Source organism: Pseudophryne corroboree, chromosome 8 (genome assembly GCF_028390025.1).
Source record: "Pseudophryne corroboree isolate aPseCor3 chromosome 8, aPseCor3.hap2, whole genome shotgun sequence".
In the NCBI taxonomy this organism is placed as follows: domain Eukaryota; kingdom Metazoa; phylum Chordata; class Amphibia; order Anura; family Myobatrachidae; genus Pseudophryne; species Pseudophryne corroboree.
This window is the reverse complement of record NC_086451.1, coordinates 95,135,192-95,151,830: the sequence shown is the minus strand read 5'-3', so window position 1 is coordinate 95,151,830 and position 16,639 is coordinate 95,135,192. Positions and strand designations below refer to the sequence as shown.

At 49.7% G+C, this 16,639-nt stretch overlaps 1 protein-coding gene across 7 annotated transcripts in view; it reads left to right on the top strand.

The window, feature by feature from the left end:
• Positions 1 to 16,639, top strand: part of MVB12B (multivesicular body subunit 12B) — a 431,719-nt gene that overhangs the window by 374,727 nt on the left and 40,353 nt on the right. For all 7 annotated transcript variants that reach the window (XM_063936805.1, XM_063936806.1, XM_063936809.1 and 4 more), the window contains one exon: positions 7,310 to 7,365. In XM_063936805.1, coding sequence (XP_063792875.1) covers positions 7,310 to 7,365 — 56 coding nt within the window. The remainder of the gene's footprint in view (positions 1 to 7,309; positions 7,366 to 16,639) is intronic.

The window sequence follows — 16,639 nt, the reverse complement described above, 5'->3', positions numbered from 1 at the left end:
AGGTGGTGTTCCCCCTTTGCTAGTCTACATATTGCATAGCACAATTAGGTTTTATGTTTCACAATATATAATTACTGTAGTTTGTTGGAAATTGTTTTTTAATTGTAGTTGTTTTTTTTTTTTTTTTTACTAAATCAATCAAGTAGATCACCCTCCTGAGGTGCGAGCAGAAATCCCTCTAGAGTAGGGCTTTTGTGAACCTTATCTAACTACAGTGCACCCAGTAGTCTGCCCAGGAAAATCCACCTCACGCGGTAAATCCCGAGGCATTTGGACGCAAGAATGTGACACTCGTGACCAACACAGGCCTGGGATTTCAGCAATTGAATAGCTTGTTACTTTAGATGGGAGCCAGTGCCGTAACTAGACATTTTAGCACTGTGTGCAAGAAACAGCATCGACTCCCCCCAATTTACAAATAAGAACCAGTGCACGCCAAAAATATAGGGGCGTGGCTTTATGGGGAAGGGGTGTGACCACAGAGCTCCCTTTTACACATTACAGCAGGCAGAGCCGCCTCTTTTACACGACACGGCAGGTAGAGCTCCCTTTTATACATTACGGCAGGCAGAGCTCACTTTTACACAGCATGGCAGGTAGAGTCCCCCTTTTTACACATTATCGCATATAGAGTCCCCCTTTTACACATTACGGCAGGCAGATTCCCCCTTTTTCACACATTAGACAGGCAGAGTCCCCTATTTTACACATTGTGGCAGGCAGTCCCCTTTTTTTACACATTATGGCAGGCAGTCCCACTTTTTTAGACATTATGGCAGGCAGTCCCCCTTTTTCACACAATATGGCAGGCAGTCCCCCTTTTTCACACAATACGGCAGGCAGTCCCCCTTTTTCACACAATATGGCAGGCAGTCCCCCTTTTTTACACATTAGGCAGGCAGAGTCCCCTATTTTACACATTATGGCAGGCAGTCCCCATTTTTTACACATTATGGCAGGCAGTCCCCCTTTTTCACACAATATGGCATGCACTCCCCCTTGTTCACACATTAGGCAGGCAGAGTCCCCTATCTTACACATTATGGCAGGCAGTCCCCATTTTTTACACATTATGGCAGGCAGTCCCCATTTCTTACACATTATGGCAGGCAGTCCCCATTTCTTACACATTATGGCAGGCAGTCCCCATTTTTTACACATTATGGCAGACAGTCACCTTTTTTTTTTTACACATAATGGCAGACAGTCTCCCTTTTATCGGGGGGGGGAGAGAGAGAGAAGAGTGGGTTATACTCACCTTCATTTGTGACCTTGCGATCCGGCATCCACAGCAGGCTGTCAGTGGCACTCCTGAGTCCCCTTCAGAGATGGCAGCGTCAGGTAGGCGCCACTGGCGATCGGAGGGAGGCGACGCTGGCAGGACTCGGAGGAGACCTATGATCGCAGCAGTGAGGGAGGGAGTGAATGTGGTGCTCAGAGTCCAGACGGGCTCTGGCGGGAGACAGGCGGTAGCAGCGCTGACAGTGAGTATTGACAGTGGCTGCGTCCGTGCGGGGTGGGGGGGTGGGGGTTCTGCCGATGGTGCGCCTTTAGTGCATGTGCGCTGCGGGCAACGCACCATCGGCACACACCTAGGTACGGCCCTGATGGGAGCTACAGATGTGGGGAAAAAACAATTGAATTCCCCCCAAATACAGTCTGTGGTTTTCTCTAACGTCCTAGTGGATGCTGGGAACTCCGTAAGGACCATGGGGAATAGCGGGCTCCGAAGGAGGCTGGGCACTCTAGAAAGATCTTAGACTACCTGGTGTGCACTGGCTCCTCCCACTATGACCCTCCTCCAAGCCTCAGTTAGATTTCGTGCCCGGCCGAGGTTGGATGCACACTAGGGGCTCTCCTGAGCTCTTAGAAAGTTATAGTCTTAGAATTTGTTCTTTTCAGTGAGACCTGCTGGCAACAGGCTCACTGCAGCGAGGGACTAAGGGGAGAAGAAGCGAACTCGCCTGCTTGCAGCCGGATTGGGCTTCTTAGGCTACTGGACACCATTAGCTCCAGAGGGATCGACCGCAGGCCCAGCCTTGATGTTCGGTCCCGGAGCCGCGCCGCCGTCCCCCTTACAGAGCCAGAAGCAAGAAGATGGTCTGGAAAATCGGCGGCATGAAGACTCAGTCTTCACCAAGGTAGCGCACAGCACTGCAGCTGTGCGCCATTGCTCCTCTCACACACTTCATACTCCGGTCACTGAGGGTGCAGGGCGCTGGGGGGGGGCGCCCTGAGGCAGCAATAAAAACACCTTGGCTGGCAAAAATACCTCAATATATAGCCCCAGGGGCTATATATGAGGTAAATACCCCTGCCAGAAGTCCATAAAAAACGGGAGAATAGGCCGCGAAAAAGGGGCGGAGCCTATCTCCTCAGCACACTGGCGCCATTTTCCCTCACAGCTCCGTTGGAGGGAAGCTCCCTGGCTCTCCCCTGCAGTCTACAAGGGTTAAAAAAAGAGAGAGGGGGCACTAAATTTAGGCGCAGTATACATATATATATATAGATATAAAGCTATAGGGGACATAACTCAGTTAGTCCCTGCAGTATATAGCGCTCTGGTGTGTGCTGGCATACGCTCACTCTGTCCCCCCAAAGGGCTTTTGTGGGTCCTGTCCTCGTTTAGAGCATTCCCTGTGTGTCTGCGGTGTGTCGGTACGGCTGTGTCGACATGTTGAATGAGGAGGCTTATATGGTGACGGAACAGAGGCCGATATATGTGATGTCGCCCCCTGTGGGGCCGACACCAGAGTGGATAGAGAGGTAAAAGGTATTAACCGACAGTGTCAACTCCTTACATAAAAGGGTGGATGACGTAACAGCTGTGGGACAGCCGGCTTCGCAGCCCGCGCCTGCCCAGGCGTCTCAAAGGCCATCAGGGGCTCAAAAACGCCCGCTCTCTCAGATGGCAGACACAGATGTCGACACGGAGTCTGACTCCAGTGTCGACAAGGTGGAGACATATACACAATCCAATCCGTGACTTGATCCCGGCAATAAAAAATGTGTTATACATTTCTGACTTTAACCTCTATAAATGGGTTTTAGGTTTGGGGAGAAAAAACAGGCAGTGTTTTGTTCCCCCATCAGATGAATAAATGAAGTGTGTGAAAACCGTGGGTTCCCCCGTTAAGAAACTGGTAATTTATAAAAAGTTACTGATGGCGTACCCTTTCCCGCCAGGAGGATAAGTTACGCTGGGAGATATCCCCTAGGGTGGATAAGGCGCTCACACGTTTGTCAAAAAAGGTGGCACTGCCGTCTTAGGAAACGGCCACTTTAATAGGTACCTGTTGATAAAAAACAGGAGGCTATCCTGAAGTCTGTATTTACACACTCAGGTACTAGACTGAGACCTGCAGATAGTGCTGCTGCAGCGTGGTTGGTGACCCTGTCAAACAGGGATAATAGTTGGCAAACATAAAAACATATTAAAGACGTTGTCTTATATATGGGGGATGCACAGAGGGATATTTTGCCGGCTGGCATCCAAAATAAATGTAATGTCCATTCTGTCAGGAGGGTATTAGAGACCTGTCACTGGACAGGTGATGCTGACTTAAAAAGCGCATAGAGAGCCTTATAAGGGTGAGGAATTATTTGGGGATGGTCTCTGGGACCTCGTATCCACAGCAACTGCTGGGAAGAAATAATTTTACCTCAGGTTTCCTCACAGAAAAAGGTACAGTCCTTTCGGCTTCAGAAAAGCAAGCGGGTCAAATGGCGCTTCCTTTCTGTACAGAGACAAGGGTAGAGGGAAAAAGCTGCACCAGTCAGCCTGTTCCCAGAATCAAGATTCTTCCCCCGCCTCCTGTGAGTACACACCATGACGCGGGTGCTCCACAGGTGTAGCCAGGTACGGTGGGGGGCCGCCTCAAAAATTTCAGCAATTAGTGGGCTCGCACACAGGTGGATCCCTGTTTCTTCCAAGTAGTATTTCAGGGGTACAAGCTGGAATTAGAGATGTCTCCCCCCAGCCGTTTCCTAAAATATGCCTTGCTGACAACTCCCTCAGGCAGGGAGGCTGTGCTAGAGGCAATTAATAAGCGGTATTCCCAGCAGGTAATACTCAAGGTGCCCCTACTTCAACAAGAACGGGGTTACTATTCCACACGGGTTGGGGTACCGAAACCGCATGGTTCGGTGTGACAAATTTTATATTTAAAATCCTTGAACATAAAAAAATTCAAGTTCAAGATGGAATCGCTCAGGGCGGTTATTGCAAGCCTGGACGAGGGGGATTACATGGTATCCCGGGACATCAAGGATGCTTACCTGCATGTCCCCATTTACCATCCTCGCCAGGAGTACCTCAGATTTGTGGTACAGGATTACCATTACCAAGTCCAGACACTGCCGTTTGGACTGTACATGGCACCGAGGGTGTTTTATCAAGGTAATGGCCGAAATGATGATACTCCTTCAAAAAAAAGGGAGTTGTAATTATCCCGTACTTGGACAATCTCGTTATAAGGGCGAGGTCCAAGGAGCAGTTGGTAGTCGGGGTAGCACTATTTTGGAAAGTGCTACAACAGCATAGGTGGATTCTAAACAGTCCAAAGTCACAGCTGGTTCCTATGACACATCTACTGTTCCTGGGGATGGTTCTGGACATAAACCAGAAATAGTGTTTCTCCCGGAGGAGAAAGCCAAGGAGTTGTCATCTCTAGTCAGAGACCTCCTGAAACCAAAATAGGTAGCGGTGCATCATTGCACGCGAGTCCTGGGAAAAATGGTAGCTTCTTACGAAGCAATCCCATTAGGCAGGTTCCATACAAGAACTTTTCAGAGGGACCTGTTGGACAAGTGGTCCGGATCGCATCTTCCGATGCATAGGCTGATAACCCTGTCTTCAAGGACCAGGGTATCTCTACTGTGGTGGCTGCAGAGTGCCCATCTTCAAGAGGGCCGCAGGTTCGGCATACAGGACTAGGTCCTAGTGACCATGGATTCCAGCCTTTGAGGCTGGGGGGCAGTCACATAGGGAAGAAACTTCCAGGGACTTTGGTCAAGTCAGGTTATTTCCCTACACATAAATATTCTGGATCTGAGGGCCATTTACAATGCCCTGAGGCCAGCAAGGCCTCTGCTTCAAAACCAGCCGGTACTGATCCAATCAGACAACATCACGGCAGTCGCCCATGTAATCAACAGGGCGGCACAAAAAGCAGGATGGCGATGGCAGAAGCCACAAGGATTCTCCGATAGGCGGAAAATCATGTGTTAGCACTGTCAGCAGTGTTCATTCCCGGAGTGGACAACTGGGAAGCAGATCTTCTCAACAGACACGACCTCCACCCGGGAGAATGGGGACTTCCTCCAGAAGTCTTCCAATAGGATTGTACACCATTGGGAAAGGCCACAGGTGGACATGATGGCGTCCCGCCTTAACAAAAAGCTATAAAAGATATTGCTCCAGGTCAAGGGACCCTCAGGCGATAGCTATGGACGCTCTGGTAACACCGTGGGTGTACCAGTCGGTTTAGGTGTTCTCCCCTCTGCCTCTCATACCAAAGGTACTGAGAATAATAAGAAGGCGAGGAGTAAGAACGATACTCGTGGATGGCCAAGAAGAGCTTGGTACCCAGAACTTCAAGAATTTATATCAGAGGACCCATGGCCTCTGCCACTCAGTCAGGACCTGCGGCAGCAGGGGCCCTGTCTGTTCCAAGACTTACCGCGGCTGCGTTTGACGGCATGGCGGTTGAACGCCGGATCCTGAAGAAAAAGGGCATTCCGGAGGAAGTAATTCCTACGCTTACTAAAGCCAGGAAAGAGGTTACAGCAACTCATTATCACCGCATATGGCGAAAATATGTTGCATGGTGTGAGGCCAAAAGGGCCCCAACAGAGGAATTTCAACTAGGTCGATTTCTGCATTTCCTGCAAGCAGGAGTGACTATGGGCCTTAAATTGGGTTCCATTAAGGTACAGATCTCGGCTCTGTCGATTTTCTTTCAAAAAAGAACTAGCTTCAGTACCTGAAGTTCAGACATTTATAAAAGGAGTGCTGCATAGTCAGCCCCCGTTTGTGCCTCCTGTGGCACCTTGGGATCTCAACGTGGTGTTGAGTTTTCTTAAAATCACATTGGTTTGAACCACTAAAAACCGTGGATCTGAAATATCTCACATGGAAGGTGGTTATGTTATTGGCCTTGGCTTCTGCCAGGCGAGTATCAGAATTGGCGGCTTTGTCTTGTAGAAGCCCTTATTTGATTTTCCATGTGGATAGGGCAGAATTGAGGACTCGTCCCCAGTTTCTCCCTAAGGTGGTGTCAGCGTTTCACCTGAACCAGCCTATTGTGGTGCCTGCGGCTACTAAGGATTTGGAGGACTCCAAGTTGCTAGACGTTGTCAGGGCCCTGAAAATATATGTTTCCAGGATGGCTGGAGTCAGAAAATCTGACTCGCTGTTTATCCAATATGCACCCAACAAGCTGGGTGCTCCTGCTTCTAAGCAGACTATTGCTCGTTGGATTTGTAGTACAATTCAGCTTGCACATACTGTGGCAGGCCTGCCACAGCCAAAATCTGTCAATGCCCATTCCACAAGGAAGGTGGGCTCATCTTGGGCGGCTGCCCGAGGGGTCTCGGCTTTACAACTTTGCCGAGCAGCTACTTGGTCAGGGGCAAACACGTTTGCAAAATTCTACAAATTTGATACCCTGGCTGAGGAGGACCTGGAGTTCTCTCATTCGGTGCTGCAGAGTCATCCGCACTCTCCCGCCCGTTTGGGAGCTTTGGTATAATCCCCATGGTCCTTACGGAGTTCCCAGCATCCACTAGGACGTTAGAGAAAATAAGAATTTACTCACCGGTAATTCTATTTCTCGTAGTCCGTAGTGGATGCTGGGCGCCCATCCCAAGTGCGGTTTATCTGCATTACTTGTACATAGTTATTGTTAACTAAATCGGGTTATTGTTGAGCCATCTGTTGAGAGGCTCTATTGTTTCATACTGTTAACTGTGTTTCATATCACGAGTTGTACGGTGTGATTGGTGTGGCTGGTATGAGTCTTACCCGGGATTCAAAATCCTTCCTTATTGTGTACGCTCGTCCGGGCACAGTACCTAACTGAGGCTTGGAGGAGGGTCATAGTGGGAGGAGCCAGTGCACACCAGGTAGTCTAAGATCTTTCTAGAGTGCCCAGCCTCCTTCGGAGCCCGCTATTCCCCATGGTCCTTACTGAGTTCCCAGCATCCACTACGGACTACGAGAAATAGAATTACCGGTGAGTAAATTCTTATTTTTTTTTATATTTAATCACACTCTTTTCTCATGACTTCTGTCCTTCATGTGTTTCAGCAATGGATGGAGTTCCCTTTATGATCTCTGAGAAGTTTGCATGTGCATCGGAAGCTGTGAGTATGCAGCCTGTGCTATTATTAGGGCTGGAAAGCACATTCTGTGGATACAGTATGATTGTTAGCAGTTAGTATGTGTAGCCTCTTCTCTTATTATATATTATTAGAACTGTATGCATTGCCCCACAACTGTGGGTGGTCTGTGCCAGCAAAAAAATGGATTAAAGCTGTGTCAAAAGTGACATAAATTAATACTAATAAGATGCTAACAGACTGTAAGGAGCACGGAATTGTCTACTAAGTTCCAAGTAGATAATGGAAACTTGATTGTTGAACAGTGTTACTAACCTGACTAAATAACAATTAGTTAATATATCAGGAGTGTCTGACAAATTTTATATAGCAGTCAGCCAGAATTTATATATTCAGATTGAGAGATTGCATATATCGCTGATTAATAGAGATGACTTATATATATCCTAATGGAATATATGTATTGGTTTTCTTTATGTAATATGGCCTTATGTTTGTTTATATCATCCTTTATTTATTACAGTAATTTATTATATTATTACTGTTGTCAGAATTTTTAACCTAATTGAACAGCGCTTTTAAGTAAACTTGGTTTACAGTGAATTATGTTCTCTTATTCATCTTCTCTTCTCACTGTTCTTTATTTTCCACTTTTCAAATTCACTCTATGACTTCTAGTATGTCTGTCCCAGCTCTGCTATATAATGTCCGGCTACTATTATAATTTGCCTTTTTCTTTTTTGTTCTGGTTACCTTTTTTTTCTTTTTTTTTTTAGCTTATTTATATTATCTGTTTATTTAGCGTCTTTATGTTCAATAATCTAATTTCTTCCTTCTGAATTCTATTTGCTATAACGCTGCATTGTTTTTTGTTCTCAATTCCGTCGCTCATTATGTTTTCTGCCTAGGTCAGATTTAGGTGTTTTTTCCCCCCACCTTCTTACATCTGCTAAGACGCACAACATGTGGCAAGCTGGGATTATTTTTATTGTTTCATTTAAACAAAACTTGCAGTTTCAGCAAAGGGCCCAATGCGAAAGAAATTCTGGGAGATATATCAGTATATTTGTCAATTCTGTAGACCCATATGAATCCATGTTATTCACAATGGACTGTTTTGTACACAAAGTGGAGACAGCTGTTTTGTGTTCTTACCGAACATTTATTTGCCTGCAGCCTTTCAATTTACTAGGGACATCATTATTTGTAATATACAGATGTGTCCACTTACATCTTTGCTGCAGTCACACTAAAAATCCCTTCAAGTCATGCCAAGATGTGGTGGGACACAGTAGTGCAGATTGTCTTTTTATGCATTTTGTCCACAAAAATGCATTGTAGATGCAATTTAATGGAATAGGACGCACAAGCAGCTTTTGCTAATTAAAACGATATGCAGCATGCCTATATTCTGTGTGTAATTGCGGTTCAATCTGCATCCAAAATACCACGTTACAGTGTTTTCCAGGAAAACACTGTAGCATAGCATTTTGTATGCAAATACAATTGCAGTCGCTTTGAGAGATTCACCAGCTACTGAAGGTTCTGGCCTCTAGCTTTCAATGGAAGTGGAAGAATTACGACTTTGGGGGTAATTCCAAGTTGATCGCAGCAGGAAAGTTTTTAGCAGTTGGGCAAAACCATGTGCACTGCAGGGGGGGCAGATATAACATGTGCAGAGAGAGTTAGATTTGGGTGGGGGTATTTCGTTTCTGTGCAGGGTAAATACTGGCTGCTTTATTTTTACACTGCAATTTAGATTGCAGATTGAATTCACCACACCCAAATCTAACTCTCTCTGCACATGTTATATCTGCCTCCCCTGCAGTGCACATGGTTTTGCCCAACTGCTAAAAACTTTCCTGCTGCGATCAACTTGGAATTACCCCCTTTATCTGCCTATGCGTCCCAAGCCGGCAATTGGGGATGAGATCATCTCCAAGCGCCAGCTCTTCCTAGGGTGTGAACGGGTGCCGGGTCACATCGAACTGGCTTACCTGTTCACACTGCACTGCAAACCAGGTAATTTCAGCAGGTTGCTTTCACACTGCACAATATCCTGGGTTGTTGTGCGTTTACGTGCAATAACCCGTTAATATTTATGGCAGTGTGAAAGGGATTTTAGTAACAATCACTTCATAGGCTGTCTGATTTTGTTAAAAGTGCAGGTAAACTTTAGTCCCATCCCCGTTCCTTTTGTACAGATGCAAAGTGGCAAGGTTCTCAAAAGGTGCATACACACTGGGCGTTTTTGCCCAGCGTGTATGCACAGCGATGATCGCTGACATCGCTGGGCTGAAAATCGCTCAGTGCATGCATGCTTAGTGCTTTTCCCCCCTGCCCAGCGATGACAGCGGGGGTGAGCGGCTTTCCATAGCAGGATGCTATGGAAAGCCGTTCACCTCTCCGTTCATCTACTGGTAATACCAGCAGATGAACGGCGGCCGCCAGCGATGAAGCGGGAGCGCGCATCAGAGCTCATCGCCGGGGCATACACACTGGATGGTTTTGAGCTGAAAGCAGCTCAAAATGCCAAAAGTGAGCTGCTATCAGCTCAATCCCCCAGTGTGTATGGGCCTTTAGATGAGGACATTCTTTTGTTGTAAACATTTTGAAGCATAAAGCAAAGTACACTACATGGCAAATCTATATGTGGACACCCTATCATTGTTCCCGCATTTGCTTCCAAATCTTTGTGCATTACCATAAAGTTGGGTTCCTTCTTTACTGCTGTAACCGCTTCCATTCAACTGAGATGGCTTTCCACATGAGTATGGATTCGCATCCAGTCAGCATTACTGAGGTCAGGCATTAATGTTGGGCGATAAGGCCAGTGTCACAGCTAGTGTCCCCCTTCACTCCTAAGGTGTTTGATGGGGTTAAGATCAGTGCTCTGTTAAATTCCTCCCACTTTTTGATGTGCCCAGATATACAGCCGGGCATGGCTTTATACTTACTATTATGCACAATTTAACAATGGGTGTGGATAAAATGGACAAACACAAGTAGCTAGAAGGGGTGTCCACATACATTTGGCTATATATATATATATATATATATACTAGGTGCTTCATCGCGCCCTACGAGCGCTCTTCACACCGTCGGAAGGGGCTGCGCCCCTTTAACCCCTGCAGAGACGCGGGGCGCCAGGGAGGGGACGCAGAGACGCGGGGCACCAGGGAGGGGACGTAGAGACGCGGGGCACCACGGAGGGGATGCAGAGATGCGGGGCGGCAGGGAGGGAACGCAGAGATGCGGGGCGGCAGGGAGGGGACGCAGAAACGTGGGGCGGCAGGGAGGGGACGCAGAGACGCGGGGCGGCAGGGAGGGGACGCGGGGCGGCAGGGAAGGGACACAGATGCGGGGTGGCAGAGAGGGGACGCAGAGACGCGGGGTGGTAGGGAGGGGACACAGATGCGGGCGGCAGGGAGGGGACGCAGAGACGCGGGGCGGCAGGGAGGGGACGCAGAGATTCGGGCGGCAGGGAGTGGACGCAGAGATGCGGGCGGCAGGGAGGGGACGCAGAGACGCGGGGCACCAGGGAGGGGACGTAGAGACGCGGGGCACCACGGAGGGGATGCAGAGATGCGGGGCGGCAGGGAGGGAACGCAGAGATGCGGGGCGGCAGGGAGGGGACGCAGAAACGTGGGGCGGCAGGGAGGGGACGCAGAGACGCGGGGCGGCAGGGAGGGGACGCGGGGCGGCAGGGAAGGGACACAGATGCGGGGTGGCAGAGAGGGGACGCAGAGACGCGGGGTGGTAGGGAGGGGACACAGATGCGGGCGGCAGGGAGGGGACGCAGAGACGCGGGGCGGCAGGGAGGGGACGCAGAGATTCGGGCGGCAGGGAGTGGACGCAGAGATGCGGGCGGCAGGGAGGGGACGCAGAGACGCGGGGCGGCAGGGAGGGGACGCAGAGATTCGGGCGGCAGGGAGGGGACGCAGAGATGCGGGCGGCAGGGAGGGGACGCAGAGATGCGGGGCAGCAGGGAGGGGACATGGCAGCAGGGAGGGGATGCAGAGATGCGGGGCGCCAGGGAGGGGACAGAGGCAGGTTGGCAGGGGGGGACACTGTGGCAGGGAGGGGACGCGGTGCTGCCTGTGCAGTCTCTCTTACCTGTGAGGTTGGTGCAGCGTCCACAGTAGCAGGCGCGCTGTCCCCCCGTCTCTGGCCTGTGGAGCCGGTAGCCCAGGGGCCCTGTGGCGTGCTGTCCGGGTCTCTGGGGATGGTGGGAGGCAGCGTTGTATTAGGTGTGCTGAGGAGGCGGCGGGTGTCTGTACGCGGCGCAGGGAGGGCAGTGAAGCCTTCTCCTGCGCCACCCGTCCCTCCTAATGCGTATGGCGGCGGCAATCAGGCGTGGGTGATGCTGACCTGTAACCTCACTGTCTTCGTCCGTTGTGCGGACGGCGTCTGGCGGGACAGTGGGTCCCAGCCGCGGCTGCAGTGCGGGAGCTGGCTCTGGTGGTGTGTGGAGGGCGGGCGGGGTGGTGCGGCCTGCGGCTGTCTGGTCGCCCGTGGTGCGGGCGGCGGGGCCCGGCTACCGCGTCCGTGCCGCAGATGGCTGGGGGAGATGCTGGGCTTGTGCGGAGGGTGGGATCGTTATGCGTGGGGTGTGGGGGTGTCTGGGCCGTCAGTGGCTGCATGTGGGAGCTGGTGGAGGGTGGGTTTGGGGGTGTCTGGTGCGGGTGGCATTGGGGTGTCCATGGTTACCTGGCACTGTGGTGTCCCCTGGCGGCTTCTGTGTGGGGATGGTGGGGTTATGTGGCTGCTGCTCCGTTCTGCTAGTGGTGTGCTGGGACAGGGCAGGAGCTGCTAACTCCACCCAGGCCTGTAACTCCACCCACCACTGTGACTCCGCCCAGCGTTAGAGGGCCAGGCACAGACTTATAATAAGGCAAATATATAGGAGATATATATATATATATATATAATGCGAAAGAAAGCACTCACTCACTCACTCACTCACTGACTCATCACTAATTCTCTTACTTCCTGATATGTTAGGAAGCTGAAATGTAACACAGGTATTCTTCAGGGGAGAAATAGGAAAACAATGGTTATTACAATTTTAATAAACCTCCCCTAAGGGGGTGAACAGGGGGTTGACATAGTGACATCATTACCGATGCATGGCGTGCATTGCATGAACGATAATTCCCAAACGGACAATCGGATCAAATTTGGATTGCACCTCCAGTGTGTAGAATTTAGTAAACTACAAAAATGGTACTCTTACATTTTACCATATCTGCTATGGGTGCTCCTCGGGTAACGCCGAGAACTATGGATTAATATTTCTCTAACGTCCTAGTGGATGCTGGGGACTCCGTAAGGACCATGGGGAATAGACGTGCTCCGCAGGAGACATGGGCACTTTAAGAAAGAATTTAGATTCTGGTGTGCTCTGGCTCCTCCCTCTATGTCCCTCCTCCAGACCTCAGTTTGAATCTGTGCCCGGACGAGCTGGGTGCTGTTCAGTGAGCTCTCCTGAGCTTGCTGTAAGAAAGTATTTTGTTAGGTTTTTTATTTTCAGGGAGCTCTGCTGGCAACAGACTCCCTGCATCGTGGGAAAGAGGGGAGAGAAGCAGCCCTACTCTCTGAAGATAGGTCCTGCTTCTTAGGCTACTGGACACCATTAGCTCCAGAGGGATCGTACACAGGATCTCACCCTCGTCGTCCGATCCCAGAGCCGCGCCGCCGTCCCCCTCGCAGAGCCGGAAGACAGAAGCCGGGTGAGCATAAGAAGCAAGAAGACTTCGAAATCGGCGGCAGAAGACTCCAGTCTTCACTGAGGTAGCGCACAGCACTGCAGCTGTGCGCCATTGCTCCCACACACACCTCACATACTCCGGTCACTGTAAGGGCGCAGGGGGGGGGGGGGGGGGCGCCCTGGGCAGCAATTGGGACCTCTTTGGCAAAAATTTAGCATATATACAGTTGGGCACTGTATATATGTATGAGCCCCCGCCTAGAAAATGTATATTTAAGCGGGACAGAAGCCCGCCGTTGAGGGGGCGGGGCTTCTTCCTCAGCACTCACCAGCGCCATGTTTTTCTCCACAGCACCGCTGAGAGGAAGCTCCCCAGCCTCTCCCCTGCAGATACACGGTAGAAGAGGGTAAAAAGAGAGGGGGGGGGGGGGACATAATTAGGCGCAAAAATCATTATAAACAGCAGCTACTGAGTTAACATTAAGTTACTGTGTTATTCCTGGGTTAATAGCGCTGGGGTGTGTGCTGGCATACTCTCTCTCTGTCTCTCCAAAGGGCCTTGTGGGGGAATTGTCTTCAGATGAGCATTCCCTGAGTGTGTGGTGTATCCGTACGAGTGTGTCGACATGTCTGAGGTAAAAGGCTCCCCTAAGGAGGAGATGGAGCAAATATGTGTGTGAAGGGTGTCTCCGTCGACAACGCCGACACCTGTTTGGATATGTGTAATTAAGTACTAAGGTGAATTATTGCACAAAAGATTAGAGAACAGACAGGGAATCTACCCATGTCTGTCTCTATGTCGCAGAGACCTTCAGAGTCTCTCAATGCTCACTATCCAAAATAATAGACACTGATATTGATACGGAGTCTGATTCCAGTGTCGACTACGATAATGCAAAGTTACAGCCAAAATGGCAGGAAAGTATTCAATATATGATTATTGTAATAAAAGATGATTTGCATATCACTGATGACTCATCTGTCCCTGACACAAGGGTACACATGTTTAAGGGGAAGAATGCTGAGGTAAATTTCCCTCCTCTCATGATGAAAAAGAGCGGGAATCTCCAGACAAGAGACTGCAGTTTCCCACAAAGAATTCTCAGGGAGTATCCTTCCCCTACTAGGGCCAGGATACGATGGGAATCTTCCCCTAGAGCAGGCCTGGCCAACCTGTGGCTCTCCAGCTGTTGTAAAACTACAAGTCCCATCATGCCTTGCCACAGTTTTGCTATTAGGGAATGCTAAAACTGTGGCAGGGCATGCTGGGATGTGTAGTATCGAAACATCTGGAGAGCCACAGGTTGGCCAGGCCTGCCCTAGAGTGTCACGTTTGCCCAAAAGGTAGCCCTGACTTAACAGCTATCCTCAGGGATCCTGCAGATAGCGTGTACATTCTGGTACATTACTCAGACCGGCGATTGTGTCGGCATGGGTTTATAGCGCTGTAGCAGCGTGGACAGGTACCTTATCAGCAGAGATTGAGACCCTAGTATGTATGTATGTATGTGTATATATATATATATATATATATATATATATATATGTGTATATATATAGATATATATATTAAAGATGCTGTCTTAAGATATATATATAAAACATGCCCAAAAAGGCATTAGTCTACTGGGTTCTAGAGTCAACGCTATGTCGATTTCTGCTTGACGTGTCCTGTAGATATGCAATGGACAGGTGATGCCGACTTAAGAGGCATATGGAAGGCTGAGGATTGTGTGGAGAAGGGATCTCGGACCTGATCTCCACAGCTATGGCTGGTAATTCTGATATTTTGCCTTATATTCCTGCACAGCCTAGGAAAGCACGACATTATCAAATGCAGCCTTTCGATCACAAAGAAACAAGAAAGTCCAAGGTACGTCCTTTCTTGCCAGAGGCAGGGGCAGAGGAAAGAAGCTGCACAACACAGCTAGTTCCCAGGAACAGAAGTCCTCCCCGGCCTCTACAAAATCCACCGCATGTCGCTGGGGCTCCACAGGCGGAGCTAGGCCCGGTGGGGGCACGTCTTCGTAATTTCAGCCACAAGTGGGTTCACTCCCTGTTGGATACCTGGGCAATATTGTGTCTCAGGGATACAAGCTGGACTTTGAGGCGATGCCCCCTCACCGACGGCCTTGCCGGCTTTCCCCCACGAGAGGGAAATAGTGTTAACTGCAATTCACAAATTGTATCTTCAACAGGTGGTGGTCAAGGTTCCCCTCCTTCAACAAGGAGGGGGTTATTATTCGACCATGTTGTAGTCCCGAAACTGGACGGTTCGGTCAGACCCATATTGAATTTAAAATCCCTGAACATATACCTGAAAGGGTTCAAGTTCAAGATGGAATCGCTAAGAGCGGTCATAGCAAGCCTGAAAGGGGGAGATTTTATAGTGTCTCTGGACATAAAGGATGCATACCTTCATGTCCCCGTTTATCCACCTCATCAGGCGTACCTCAGATTTGCGGTACAGGATTGTCATTACCAATTTCAGACGTTGCCGTTTGGTCTCTCCACGGCCCCGAGAATCTTCACCAAGGTAATGGCGGAAATGATGGTGCTCCTGCGGAAGCAAGGTGTCACACTTATCCCGTACTGGGACGATCTCCTCATAAAAGCGAGATCAAGAGAGCAGTTGCTGAACAGCGTATCACTTTCTCTGGAAGTGTAACGGCAACATGGCTGGATTCTAAATATTCCAAAGTCGCAGTTGGTTCCTACGGCTCATCTGCCTTTCCTAGGCATGATTCTAGACAAAAGGGTTTATCTCTCATGACACTGGTCAGGAACCTATTAAAACCAAAACAGGTGTCAGTGCATCACTGCACTCGAGTCCTGGGAAGGATGGTGGCATCATATGAGGCCATTCCCTTCGGCAGTTTCCATGCGAGGACCTTTCAATGGGACTTACTGGACAAGTGGTCCGGATCACATCTTCAGATGCATCGGTTAATCACTCTATCCCCCAGGGCTAGGGTGTCTCTCCTGTGATGGCTGCAGAGTGCTCATCTTCTCGAGGGCCGCAAATTCGGCATTCAGGACTGGATCCTGGTGACCACGGATGCAAGCCTCCGAAGGTGGGGAGCAGTCACACAGGGAAAAAAGTTCCAAGCTCTGTGGGTAAGTCAGGAGGCTTGCCTTCACATCAACATCCTGGAACTAAGGGCCGTATACAACGCCCTACGTCAAGCGGAGACCCTGCTTCGCGACCAACCGGTTCTGATTTAGTCAGAAGCCACCAGAATTCTTCGCTGGGCGGAGAATCATGTAAGCGCACTGTCAGCAGTGTTCATCCCGGGAGTGGACAACTGGGAAGCAGACTTCCTCAGCAGGCAAGACCACCACCCGGGAGAGTGGGGACTTCATCAAGAAGTCTTCACGCAGATTGCAAGTCGGTGGGAACTGCCACAGGTGGATATGATGGCATCCCGCCTCAACAAAAAGCTACAGAGGTATTGCGCCAGGTCATGAGACCCTCAGGCGATAGCTGTGGACGCACTGGTGACACCGTGGGTGTTCCAGTCGGTCTATTTATTTCCTCCTCTTCCTCTCATACCCAAGGTGCTGAGGATAATAAGAAAAAGAGGAGTG